We start from the raw sequence: 12,872 nt of genomic DNA on the forward strand, positions 1-12,872 counted from the left end.
AAAAATACTTAATTCCTAATGCAAGAAATTGTATATGGCTAATAAAGTGATCTTATCTTATAATTGCCTCCAGAGATTAAACAAAAGGGACAGTTTTAAAGAAATTTCTTTCCGAAATCTGAAATTTTAAGCCATCTCTTTATAGGCAGGATCTTGTTTTGTGTTTTTTAAATTTTAAATCTAATTTAAATGGGCACTTTTCTTAAATTTCTTTATAGTTCAAAATCTTATTTTTAAAATTGGTTGAGAACTCTTCTTTACAAATTCTCATGGAAGAGAATTCATGAAACACCTGAATAGAAGCATATAATATGTCCAATCACCGTCAATCATGACCTCTCACTTCATATCTGTGTTCAAGGCCAGCACAATTACCTGGATGGTGATTTTCTACAGATATAGCAGTAGGAGAACTAATTGAATGCATCTTTTAGGTTTACAGGCTTTCATGAACAAAATAAAGTAGCAATCTTAACACTAGTAATGGTATAGTTAGGAAACAGAAGACATCTTGTTTTACAAGCAACATCACTGTACTCTTGCAGATACATGGAAGCTGGAACTTTAATCTTATGGGGGCTGGTGTTGGTTATTTTTGCTTGTCATCACTTTAATTGCCACCAAAATGTTTCATAGTCATTTCCACCACAAAATACATCAGAATACCTCACTCTTACTCTTTACCCTCTTAGAGGCTACATTACATGTTAGAACAACTTTTTTATCTCCTAGGGCTTGTTTTCCAAACTCTCAACAGCTATATAGGTGTTCAGAGTAGTTGTCAAAGTTCACATGAGAGAATATTTTAGGTTTGGAGCTATGGGTCGGGGTAGTGTTTGGGTCATGAAAACTTACGTGTACTTACCACGTACCGTACGTCTATGGTCACAAAGAGCTACCATGTTTTGTGATATGATATGAAGACTTAGAAGGTATTACATAGGCCACATGCAGTAAAGGTAAGTGGGAAAATCTACACTTTTCCAGACTTCACAGAACAACAGAGGTATGTCTGTCACGTTCTGCAATGGTCAGTTCTCAATTTTCTCATCAGAACTGCCTGATGGACTTTACTTGTAATCAGTTCACTTATTGGATGGCAAATGTTATTTAGAGTTGACTAACAATTCTTAAGGTATGACTTGGCATCTTGTGGGGTTGGACATTAAAAATGCAACAAATCCTGTCGGTTTCAATGCTCATTTGTTCCTTTAGTGAAAAAATCTAAGTGCATAATACAGTTCAAACAGTAAATTGCAAATGCACAGCTGTTATTTTATTCAAAATATGTTTTTAATGCTTAAATTCAAACAGGATTGGTTTACAGTCACTCGGAACCATTCGCAGCAACACACAGACAATATGTATCGGTCAGACACATTGACATTTTCAAGCTGTCACGTTGTCATGGATCTTTTAAGGATCCAATTTAAGAATCCTTAAACAAGGTGGTACATTTGTAAGTACTGACTGGATGTTGATCTAACCAGATGCTGAACAACACAAGTTTTAAAGGTAAATTTAAAGGGTGGGTTTAAATGTGTTTTTGAAAGCCATGTCATGAGAACTCAACATTTTGACTTGAAAAGTTGGAGGTTGGCAGATTTTTCCTCTTTCCTTTCATTAAAGTAAAACTGGGTACGAATTTTCAACAATGCTTATTGCTGGAAGGTTGTAAATACTCTATACGGTCTTTTGCACCAAATAGGCAGTTATTACTGGTAATCGGTAGCAAATATAAGTAAAACATAAGTAAGTCCACTCTGAAATCCCCTTAAGGATATCCATGAAGTATTATCAAACCTCTATAAAATGTTTTGTCACCACCAACCCCAACAAAGAAATCATATTAGTATGATTAGTCCCATTATAAAGAATTTAAAACCAGTATCCAGTCATGTTCATGTACATGAGATAAAAAGAGAACAGGAGAAATTCACAAAGCTCTTTAATCTATAACCAAAACTGGAGACAGATCTCAATGTCATCCATTGAAGTTTACAAAGAAACTATTAACACCCCGTCTAGACACAAAGAAACATGAAGAATCAGCCCTATTCCCCGTGACGTGATCCCTGTGCCTCTGCTTTTTTGAGACAGAACAGGTAGCCCAAGCGTAGATTTGGAGTAAACAGCCTTTATGAATCCCTCTCCCAAGCAGGTCACGTTTTAAAGTGTTTGACTGATCCCAGTCAGCAGGTTCTCACCTAGTCTTGGACACCTCAACCCCTCATTCTCTCCCACTCCTCGCCCTGCCCGCAGCTCTCGAGCTCACTTGCCGGCCGCGCCTCCCGGCTTCAGCTTGGACGAGCGGATCTTGAAGATGATGAATCCGACCAGGGACACACAGATCACACCCAGGGCTCCGGTGGCGATGGCCACGCCGGCCAGGGAGCGGCTGGAGGCCAGCGAGGCCGTCCCTGCGAGAGAGGGGAAAGGGTTACGGGAGAGAGGGCGGGAGGCGCTCCAGGCAGTGGAGAGGAGTCGGGGACTCGGCTCTCTCCACCAGCCGCTTCTCAGCCCGCCGTATCTCCTGGAGTGGTGAAGGAGTCACAGGTCTTCCTGGCTGTGCCCTGTGTTGTGATTACAGTGGTGTGATTAGAATGGGGAGGGAATGCGATGGAAGGTTAAATGTTACCCAGCGAAAAGCATCTGCATTGTGCACAACCCAGAAAACTGCTAGGTTTTGGGATAGCTTTCAGGGTGCTTGTGCTCCTATTGCCAGATACGCTGGCTTTTCTGAGCGTGGTGGTTGGTCTCTGCTGCTTCTCCTGTCTCCTGTCCTGGTCCTAGAGGGTTAGTGAGAATGTGAAGGGATGAATCTGTATTTAAAGTTCCAGCTTTAAATCCTGGGAATTTTGCTCCTGGGAGCTCTGTTTAAGCTCTGTACTTTTTGATTTTTATAGTTTTCCTGAGAGCGGACCACTGTAAGAAAGCACTCAACTTTTAAAAGCAAATTGTTTGGCTTTGGCAGTATTTAACAGCTGCTAATCGCTTTCTTGGTCTGAGCAGAATGCCTCCTTTTCATGCCATGCCTGTGGATTTTTTATAGGTGTGTGAATTAATCTTAAAATTAAATCTGACTTGAATCACCCATCTTATTGACAGCAGGAGAGCTGCATGTTTTTATTCTGTAAAGAAAAGATTGGGTGTGGTTGTCACAGGGTCAGTGTTAGTAGTTTTAAAAGGTGAAGAACATCTCAAATGTTTTGGATAGGAAAACACTAAATCAGGAATATTAACAAAACATGAGCAAGTCAGGGCTTTTTTCATACAGCATTTTGTAAGCAGCACAAGTAACAGAGACAAGCCTAGCTGTGCATCAGGCTCTGATGACAATAGTGGTGAACAGTCACACCTGTCCACCAGGACAGCAACAGTGACAATCAGCCTCTGTTGCATCTGCAGTGCTGTACATATAGCATCCATCCACCACTGAAGCTGAAGCAGTTCTCACCTACTGTACAGTAAGTGACGCATGGCGCGTACGAGTGCAGCTCTGGCATGATTCTAGATGGACTCTGGACAGCCAGAGCATACTGTACTAGGCAACCGGAGGCAGACAAACAGAGTAAGCAGGTACAGTATATTAACTTATTAATTCCAGGAACGTTAAACAACATGGCCTGGCAACAACAGACCACTTAGACTTTTAACTTCAGCATTCGGCATATGCTCTCCCCCTATCATTTCAACAAATTCCTTACAGGATGTACAGCGTTTCATTATAACACTACACCATCGAGGAAGCCATTCTTAACAAAGTAGCTGAGCTGGAGTCCGCTGCAAACTATATCACAGTCCAAAGGAGAAGCAACAGTTCAGTAGTTTTATTCTTCCATGATCACAACCACTCAGATACAATGTGTGTGTTAATAACCAGGTGCTAAGATGTTTCTACAGTAACTGTAACACTCTTATCTTCTGTCTTTTCACATTGTTAAAGCACTTCAAGAAAACTCTGTTTAATTTTGTGTAAACCCTACAGCTTTAGTGTTTGCCTACCATTTCTGTCAATCGCCTGTCCACCATTCATTGGAAGAATTTGTTGAGATCTTTCCTCTGAAACACAAAAGTGCAATATTCTGATCCTAAAAAAAGAAACTAGCAATTTACTTCCCCATCTTTGCCCCCCACCCAGTGTAGCTGCATGTGAAAATTATCTGGATGGGTTGTTGTTTATCCAGGTTGTTTGAAAACGAAGCCGAACCATAATAGGCAGTAAAGAGGTGAACTTTCTATCCACCAAGTGTGACTCACTGGCAAGGAGAAAACAGAAAAAAATAAATATTCGTACCTGCAAAAGATGATGCCTCAGGAATACCTATAGTGGGAGAAAGTAAAAGAAAAGCCAGTAAGATCTGTTCCTTTGGACTGCTGTAGACAAGTTTCCACACACTACACTTCCATACACTTTCAGAAATACACATGAGCTTGGCAACTGCTTTAAAAATGACACATGAGCTTGGGCAAGTGTTGCAGTGGGTTTGTTTGCAGCCGGAGTATGGTCTGAGTTTTCCCTCTTCTCTTTTCTTTTCAGTGTGGAACACACCGATTACTTTTTTGCAATACCTGTGCAGCCTACGCGTGCTGACGCAGCTGCCCACCTGAACTAGTTCAGAATATGGCCTGTTGAATATCTCACGGCTCCCACACCTCTGAAGCACCAGGGCACGGCAACAGCATGTCAAAGAAATCCTGACAGGCAAAAGTCCGGTCTCGTGGGGGTCCTAGAAGGTTGGTAAAATCTCCAGAGGTCCTCTGTAACAAGCCCACACTGAAGGAGCAGTGTTATACTCCACCTCCCTAAGCTCCTCCACTACATCCCACAGCAAGAGCAGCGTAACCAAGGAGGTTATGTCCCCCAGACAGACCCACACGGGAGGAGCTATGTACTCATGTGTAAATCAGAAATAAAAAAACACAAAATAAGGCACAGCTCCTGGCACAGCTGCAGCAACATAGTGAAACGTCTTCTGCCCACGTACATTATACAGTACCTTCAATGATACTAAAAGTTCTGCATGTAAATGCAATAAGGAGGATAATTACTGCTTCTGCCTCTGTGACAGTAAAACGTCACAGAATGGACTTTATCATATACCTTCCTCATCGTACAGTGAAATCCTCTGAACCCATTTGTGATGAAAAAACAATAATAATAATTTAGAAACTACAGCATCTCTTCTGAGAAAGGAAGGCAGCTCTCTTTGCGAGGCTTTCCCAGGAGTGCTGGGAACGGGCGTCTCACCGCTGTCCACCCTGGTGATGATGGGTCCTGAGGTGACGGTGGCTGCCTCGCTCACGGCGGTGCCCGGGCTCGACGGCACCTCCCTCCTCCTGCGGGCGCTCCCTGTGCAGTTCTGCAGCGGGAGAGGGGGGCTCGTAAGCATGTAGGGCGGAAACGGCGCAGAGAAACAGCCGGTCTCACCCTGGGCCTGGCAGTACTCTGCCTAAAGCCACAGCATCTCTATCCTGAGGGCTGTGTTTGTACTAATGTCACCATCACCATCAGTACTGCTATTATAGCTATCATCGAGAGAAAAAAGAACCAAATTATTTTGCCAGAGTTAAAAGAAAGAAAAGATTAAATGAGATGAAAGATTCTTTATACATTAGGCCTTAGGCCCGTATTAAGTTGAAACTGACCCAATAAATAAAGGATCGCTGTTGGCTTTTTAAAATTCTGATTCTTAGAAATATTGATTTAATCTGAATGAAATGCTGATGTTTCGTGTAGGAGTGGACAGAAAACACACAATAAAGTTGTTGTTGTTTTCCTTTATCAAAGTGAACGAGCTGGGGCGGGGGCTCGGGGAGACGAGGGCAGGCTTACCGGCCGGACGGTGACGCAGGCTGTCCTCTCGCAGAGCCGGGTGGCACAGTGCAGGTAGAAGGTGGAGACGGTCATGTTCTTGTGCTCCACGAAGCGGAAGGCCTCGAACGAGAACTGAGCGCTCTGCCGCTCCCCGTTCGCACCCATCACCGTCTGCCCGTCGCGGGTACAGCTGCGGAGCCAGAGGGAATCCCAGGAAATCCCTGCGTTTACTGCACGCTCGGAATAACAGTGTTGTCCTTCGCGTGCTTTGGTCTAGAACTTAATCTTTTTTTCCTCCTTCTGACTTCTCTAGAAGTCATTTTCTTACACAGAAGAAAAAAGACTTCATGTAGCCTACAGCTCTGATGGCAATAGATGCTGATACTGGTTGGCCAGGAAAAGGAATGCTTTGCTCTTCTTATACCAAAGTACCAAAACTCCAGCACTGTGCTCTTTATGGTTTATTCTCTGTGAGAACAGACCCTTGTACTTGTCCAGTGGTTTGCACTCTTTAGATAAGATTCCAAAATGTTTTCTTATAGTTTCTATATTAAAATAGCAGGTGGACAATAGAAAGACAGATTTCTTACCCTACAAAAAGATCATAATAGGAGCTGTTGACTGGAAAGGGAGTAGTCGTGGCATAACATCGGTCCAGCAGCACATAAAACCTTAAGAATACAAGACAGTCCAATCTTAGTGATGATGATCAGTTATATATGGGAACAGAAGTCAGCACTGCTGCTTCACAGCGCTGGGGCCCTGGGTTCAACACAGTGCTGTCTGCGTGGAGTTTGTATGTTCTCCCTGTGTTCACGAGGGTTTCCCAAAGACACACCTGTAGGTTAATTGACTTCACGGCATGAGTGTGTGCGTGTCTGTGCTTGTGTGTGCCCTGCAAAGCTCTGGCTCAATGCCTTGAACTGGGGGGATGGATAAGTCACATAACCAAAAGTATTTTCTCCAAGCCATGCATGTGAGCAGTAGCCGTCTGTACAAGTGAAACCACCAGCTGGTACAGCGTCTGTCTGCATGTTTCCTGCATGACTATTTTCAAACTAAGGATGGATGTTACCAAATGGTGATCTTTCATTAAGTAGGGCCTAACCTGAGAAAGGAAAAAAGCATATCAAAAGTCGCTCCGGGTGTAAAAGGCAGACATGCCTAGGGATTCTGCTGCAGTGGCAGGTCTGTCACAGAATGGCTGGTGAATTGACGGGTGATCACACATACGCTGTGGGACCAGAAAGATGTGAACCCTGCTAGTTCTGGTCTGTACCTGTCAGTGAGGTTTGTGGCTTTGACTTCCACAAAGATCCTCTTCTTCAGCTGCAGGCCGAAAGATGGGATGACCAGCGGCACTTTGTAAAAACGATCCTGAAGGAAGAGAGAAACGACAAAGGTCAAAACCTCAAAGCTTTGAAGAGTGTGAGAAGCAAAATCTGGGAATCTGTTTTAATTTTGTTAACAAAACTGCTAAGCAATGATTTATATTGTAAACCTACACACATTCACATCTTAAACATGGATATATGGAGTAGTTATCTTGACAGCTACAGCAGGAATTTATGATTTAAATGATGATTTAAACATGAGATTTATAAATGAAAATTGAGAAGAAAGGCATAAATCAATCCTACTTAAAGGGACAATTAGGTGGCACTCTTCCCACTGGACCTGAATGTCCTAACTAATGTCCTGCATGTTGTAGGGATCCTTTGCTCTAGTAGGTGTCATCCTACAGATGATACCTTGATTAAACTGGCATCTTGACTGCTTGATCATGGATTTTTCTGCAGAACTGTTCATAAGAGTCAGCTCCATCGTTCAAGACAGACTTGCATTGATATGTTTGTAGTAAATGACTGTGGCACAGTCCAAGGCTGACACTGTAGAGAAAAGAAGAGGAAATTCTGAACTCTTACCTCAAAGAGCTGCATGCTCAAAGTGCTGATGAAACTGCCATTGTTATCCTTGATAGCCAGGCTCACGCCAGTCCTGCACGGCAGCAGGAGAAGTGTTAGCAGACACTACTGGCTGAGAGGAGGCCAGAAGCAGTAAGGATGGGCTGATAAATGTGGACAGCGACTTGGCACTTACACACTCATCTCTGTGTTGTTGATGAGGTACTGCAGAGGGTACCGACAGGAGTACATGTAGGTCATCTCCTGGCGGTAGGTGATGGTGCCGGCACTGGGGTCCAGGGAGCTGATTATCCCAGAGATGTTGACAGCCTGAATGCTGGAATAGTCAGAGAAGAGCCCCGAGCCCACCTCCTGAGTGATCTGTGGCAGAGAGAATGAGGGGTGTCTGCGTTCAGCATCGCCACAGCATTTCAGGATTCAGGCGAGCTTGGGAAGTTACAGTAGGAGAGTGCCCCTTGAGTTCTCTCTCACTGGCGTTCCCAAGCTCATGGGCAGCTACATCCTGACGCTGGGTGGAAAGGGGGCAATAATCTTGTGAGGGACAGACGTAGCACATCAAAAAAAACAACAGGGTTCTAGTAAAACAATACAACCCCTAAAATCACGACCCTGCCCTGTGAAGCAAGGTCTTTTCACACTGAACTCCTGGAATGTGCGCTGTTTTAGAAAGATGACAAGGTTTTCATTAACATTCAGGCTTGAATGTTTTGAATGTTTTTATGATCAAATGACTGTGATGAGCTGGCGTCTTCGCCAGGGTGTGTTCCTGCCTCACAGCCTGAGGCTCTCGGTTGCGACTGATCAATCGATTGTTTAATTGATTAATTGATCGATTGTACTCTCACTTCAATGTGGCTTAGCAACACACGGAAGCAGGTACCTTCAGCTTGTTGTTGCAGGTGGAAATGGAGCTTTCGCTGATGGTGAAATTGAACTTCAAGGTGGGCGGGTCCACAGACCAGTCGGGAGTACCGTGACAGTCCAGGCTGCTGTGCTGTGAGTTGAGCGCCATCAGCGACTCGTTGTAGCCAGCAAAGTACACGGGGCACAGCAGGATGCACAGCTCCAGTCTTTGAGTGCCGCACATCACAGTGATGTCGGTGTTTCCTGTGAGACAGGGACACACGGTGAGAAGAAAGGCCGGGTTCTTAACAGGGATTAGGAAGGGTATGCCACAGGTCTCATAGATCCTCTAAGGGAGTCATTCATGTAATTTAGAACACGTTTACCCAATGTAATAATTATTCAAGAAAAAATATATTATTTAATCAGAATTATGCTGTGATGACACTGCAAATAGTTACAAACCAGGCTAAAAAGTTCAAGCTAAAAATAAATCAGAAATAATTTTATTTGGAATTCATTATACACTTATTATCAATCAGGAGTTTTAACCTTGAATCAGAAGTAGCTGGACACCATGACTGTTGGTTCTGTATGTTGACTATCCATGAAATTCCAAGTTACATTGACAAATCCAAATTGATTTCTTGATTATTTTGTTTCAATACTGGAAACAAACAATCAATAGAGAAAAAAGGAAGAAACATTATGCTGTATTTAGGTTTCTGATCCAGGAGCACACTGAACCACACTTAAAGTTTCTTCCTGTGTTAAAGATTGAAAGTACTGTGGTGACTCTGGCAATTTTATCTTTGCTCATTACATCAGGTTTAGCACCTACACATCAGCAATCTCAAATGTAAATCATTAGAAACTGCTTTTGGATCGTGGAGAGTCAGAGCCTGAACAGGGCACAGGTGGGCCAACAGCCTTGATGGGACACCAGTCCACCTCAGGCCACATGCAGAAAAACACACATGGCACATGGCATGGCATCACATAAGGTGAAGTCACTTAACCCGCATTGCATGGCTTTGGATTGTGGGAAGAAACTGGTGTAACTAGAGAAAACCCAGCATGGGCAGAATGTGCATACTGTACACCAAACGTAGTCCAAGTCTGGAATAAAAAGAATAAAAACTAGGACCCAAGAGCTTAAATACAATGCTACTCTGCTGCCCTATATAACCTCTACAGGAACAAGAAGAGGTTAACTCCACGCTGATAAGTAAAAAGAAAAAAACAGAACCTTCCGCAGGTGTGTGGGAGAGGAGGGGAGCAGAAATACCGTACGGGGCACAGGGGTGGGGTGAGGAAGACAGATGATCCCTGGAGACTTATTAGGTTTCCAGAGTGGAATGTAAGACAGACCAGAATCAAAAATAGTCCCTCTGCCGACTTAGAGAAAGAAAGGCACTGACTTGGTGCTCTGAAGGTGGGGTGTGTGGTACAATCAATTACAGCTTCTCCACGGAGAAACAGGCCAAGTAGACACACCAGCGCCGGCAGCCACATCGTGTTCAAGCTGGAGTGAAGGAGACTCTGATAAAAACATACAAGTGCACCATACTCTCATTAAAACACACAAACTCACCTGGAACTTTCCCTGTATAAATAATGAGTGGATATTAAGAATCGGTTCTTTTCTGCAGAACCTTTATGATCTCTTCCTGCTCTGATCTTCTGAATGCGCAGAGTGGAAACCCTCTAAAAGTGTCGCTACTTTAGAAGGACACAGATGAACAAACTGCTATACTGCTAACACAACACAACACAACACAACACAACAAACTTTCTGTTTTCTGGAGAAACATCCAATATAACTGATATACAAAATACTGTGTTTTCAAAAACATCCTGCCTAAAAGCCCACTGCTGTAGTTATACAGTTTATCAATGACTTACAATGTTATTATCAATATTTATAGACAGTCAGAGACTGTTAGGAAATGTTCCTGCAAGAAGATTCTGATCCTGACTTGACCACTGTGATTTCCCTTCGGTACTCAGACCGATAGCAGTTTCGGATTACCTTTGACAGATGGGAGGCGGCCGGACACAAGCAGGTGTAAATGAGACGCTTGCTGAATGGCTTCACGTCTCTCCCTTCACTCCCAGTCTGTTTTCCTCCTATTTATACCACCTTCCTTTGCGGTAATTGGCTAAGAAAGAGGACATGGCAAACACAAAAGGCAGATCAGGGAAAAGAGGCATAACCACAGCACAGCCAAAAATGCAACTCGAGCAGCATCGTGTGCTGTTGACAAACAGAAGTTACAGTACATCTCACAATCTGATAAATCCTACCCGTGTTTTTTGAAAGTAAAAAAAAATAGCTGAAAACCCCTTGATGCCTAATATGTTCATCATGACGTTTCTCTTGGTGAACAAGTGCACCAGTGCATTTCAATTTTTTTTTTCAAATAAGCATCTGATTATTTGTGTTCATTTTTGTTTGCACACATATTGTATAAGAATAGGTTTAGTCAATTTGCACATAGAATGATGAAATAGAGTATTTATGGTTTGGGGCAGACCATAACTCGCCAGCACTCATCCATGCATGAAATGAAGGAAAAGAACAAAAGTTTCAGGATCAATAAAACAGCACAATAATCGACAGGGAAGTTATGAAGCCTTCACATCAACTGATCAACTTGAAAACAAAACTGCTGACACGATTCATCCAGTTTGCTCCAGTTTTCCAGGACAGACCTAAGGGACCATGGGTATATGAAGAGACATAGGAAAAAGGAGTGACTGACTGGCATATACTGCAGGGATTGGTTACAGAGATATTTTTCATGGAGGTGTTTCCCAGATTTTATGACAATCCTATAAATTACCATTCACCTTCTTAGATGGAGCAGTCAGCTCGAAACCTGCGTGGGATACTGAAGTTAAGACACAATCAGGCAGATGAACAGGAGGGTCTGCTGTGCAACAGCTCAACATTTCTTTTTGATTGAGTCAAATTCCACACAATTCTTTGCTGTGTGTACAACACTCTGGATTAATAAGGTCATAGATGCTTATATTAACGACAAATTTGGAAAGGAGGAATAATCCAATTTCTGTTCCAAGCTGACTGAAGAAAATTGTGCCCTCATGGCCATATACATATTTACATATTTAACATGACTGTTTCCAATAGGTGGGAGTAGGTCCCTGCTTCATTTGGGTGTTGAGAACAATAGAAATGTTGCAAATGAAGGGAGGCTAGATGCACTGTCAGCCTAGTAAGAAATCGATAACTAACCACATCTCCCAACGCCAGTTTCACAAGAGCACCAGGTTAATTTAACCTCAGGTCAAATTCCTGCCAAAAAATACTGCAAAGAAATTACAGTACTAAATATATTGTCCCCAACAATACATATTTGTAAAATGTACTTTTTCTTTTGCCAACAACACTTATACGAAAGCACGGAGTCAAAATTATCTTAAGGATAATCTGTCTGTAACACTTTATGGCATTCTTTTCACTAACACCAGATTACGATCTGGGACAAATAAATGCATCTATTATGTGAACAATAAGATAGTGTACATGTTTGTACATGTTTACCTCAGATCACTGCGCTGTCACCTGTGGTTAAGAATGAGAGAGAGGATGGAATATACTGATAGGAAAAAGAGAATTTGAGTGACCTGAGTTTCTCATTCATTTCAAATAAGTCTAAAACTGAGAAGTTGTGGAAAAAGGGTCCTTCTATCTTTTAATCTTTTTCATAACTCCAGATCACATTTCATTTGTGCTCCCAGCGGTAAGTCTTTCTAAAAAACGAGGTCTCTCTGCCCCTATCCCAGGATCTCTGTTGTAAAGAAAGAATGGAAACGCCCAATCAAACAAAATACTCAAGTCCTTTCTATTACACATGGGCATAATTGGATGTTTCTATTATGTTACAGGGTGTGATTTCATGAAAAACCCAAGAGATGTGAACCAAAAATCATGTACACGCAATATAAACATGAAATCTGTCTGGTTACAGTGCTCACCTAAAATATCAAAGGTGGAGCTAGTTCAGGACGGAGGACACTGTGTATGTAGAAATAATTTCAATCCACTGAGTAGTTATTGTGAGGATAAAAATATACTTGTTATGTAATAAGATAATAAAAAATAATGCATAATAATGGGTTATGCATCCAGTTAAGGACAGAAAATTTGTTTTGATTTCTAATCCACACAGAATTATTGGTATATGTGATCAGTCCCTATATCACGAGTCAGAGCAGAAGTGCTCAGACAGGTGGATTACTGCAGGACTTGCCTTCACCCC

The 12,872-nt window shown here is 42.4% G+C and overlaps 1 protein-coding gene across 2 annotated transcripts; it reads right to left on the bottom strand.

Annotated features, from left to right (window-relative positions):
* Positions 1–1,269: 1,269 nt before the first annotated feature.
* On the bottom strand, positions 1,270–10,722 carry LOC102688339 (zona pellucida-like domain-containing protein 1). 2 transcript variants are annotated; one of them, XM_015337726.2, is made up of 12 exons: positions 10,619–10,722; positions 10,008–10,128; positions 8,624–8,850; positions 7,919–8,103; positions 7,744–7,816; positions 7,098–7,195; positions 6,409–6,489; positions 5,837–6,008; positions 5,252–5,363; positions 4,298–4,324; positions 4,006–4,062; positions 1,270–2,420 (listed from the first exon to the last, which is right to left on the bottom strand). In XM_015337726.2, exons 2-12 carry the CDS (start codon positions 10,099–10,101, stop codon positions 2,272–2,274), a joined length of 1,275 nt encoding a protein of 424 aa, XP_015193212.1. In that variant the 5' UTR covers positions 10,102–10,128; positions 10,619–10,722; the 3' UTR covers positions 1,270–2,271. The 2 variants fall into 2 exon arrangements, with proteins under 2 accessions (XP_015193212.1, XP_015193213.1); XM_015337727.2 differs by lacking the exon at positions 4,006–4,062.
* Between the last annotated feature and the right edge of the window lie 2,150 nt (positions 10,723–12,872).

The sequence above is a fragment of the Lepisosteus oculatus genome, chromosome 23 (genome assembly GCF_040954835.1).
Source record: "Lepisosteus oculatus isolate fLepOcu1 chromosome 23, fLepOcu1.hap2, whole genome shotgun sequence".
Classification (NCBI taxonomy): domain Eukaryota; kingdom Metazoa; phylum Chordata; class Actinopteri; order Semionotiformes; family Lepisosteidae; genus Lepisosteus; species Lepisosteus oculatus.

Excerpts from the sequence above, each read along its gene's own strand:
- LOC102688339 (XM_015337726.2), bottom strand. The coding sequence starts at position 10,101 with ATGTGGCTGCCGGCGCTGGTGTGTCTACTTGGCCTGTTTCTCCGTGGA. Across the intron at positions 8,104-8,623 it reads CCTGCAACAACAAGCTGAAG|ATCACTCAGGAGGTGGGCTC; the intron begins GTACCTGCTTCC and ends TCTCTGCCACAG. Across the intron at positions 7,817-7,918 it reads AACAACACAGAGATGAGTGT|GACTGGCGTGAGCCTGGCTA; the intron begins GTAAGTGCCAAG and ends GCTGCCGTGCAG.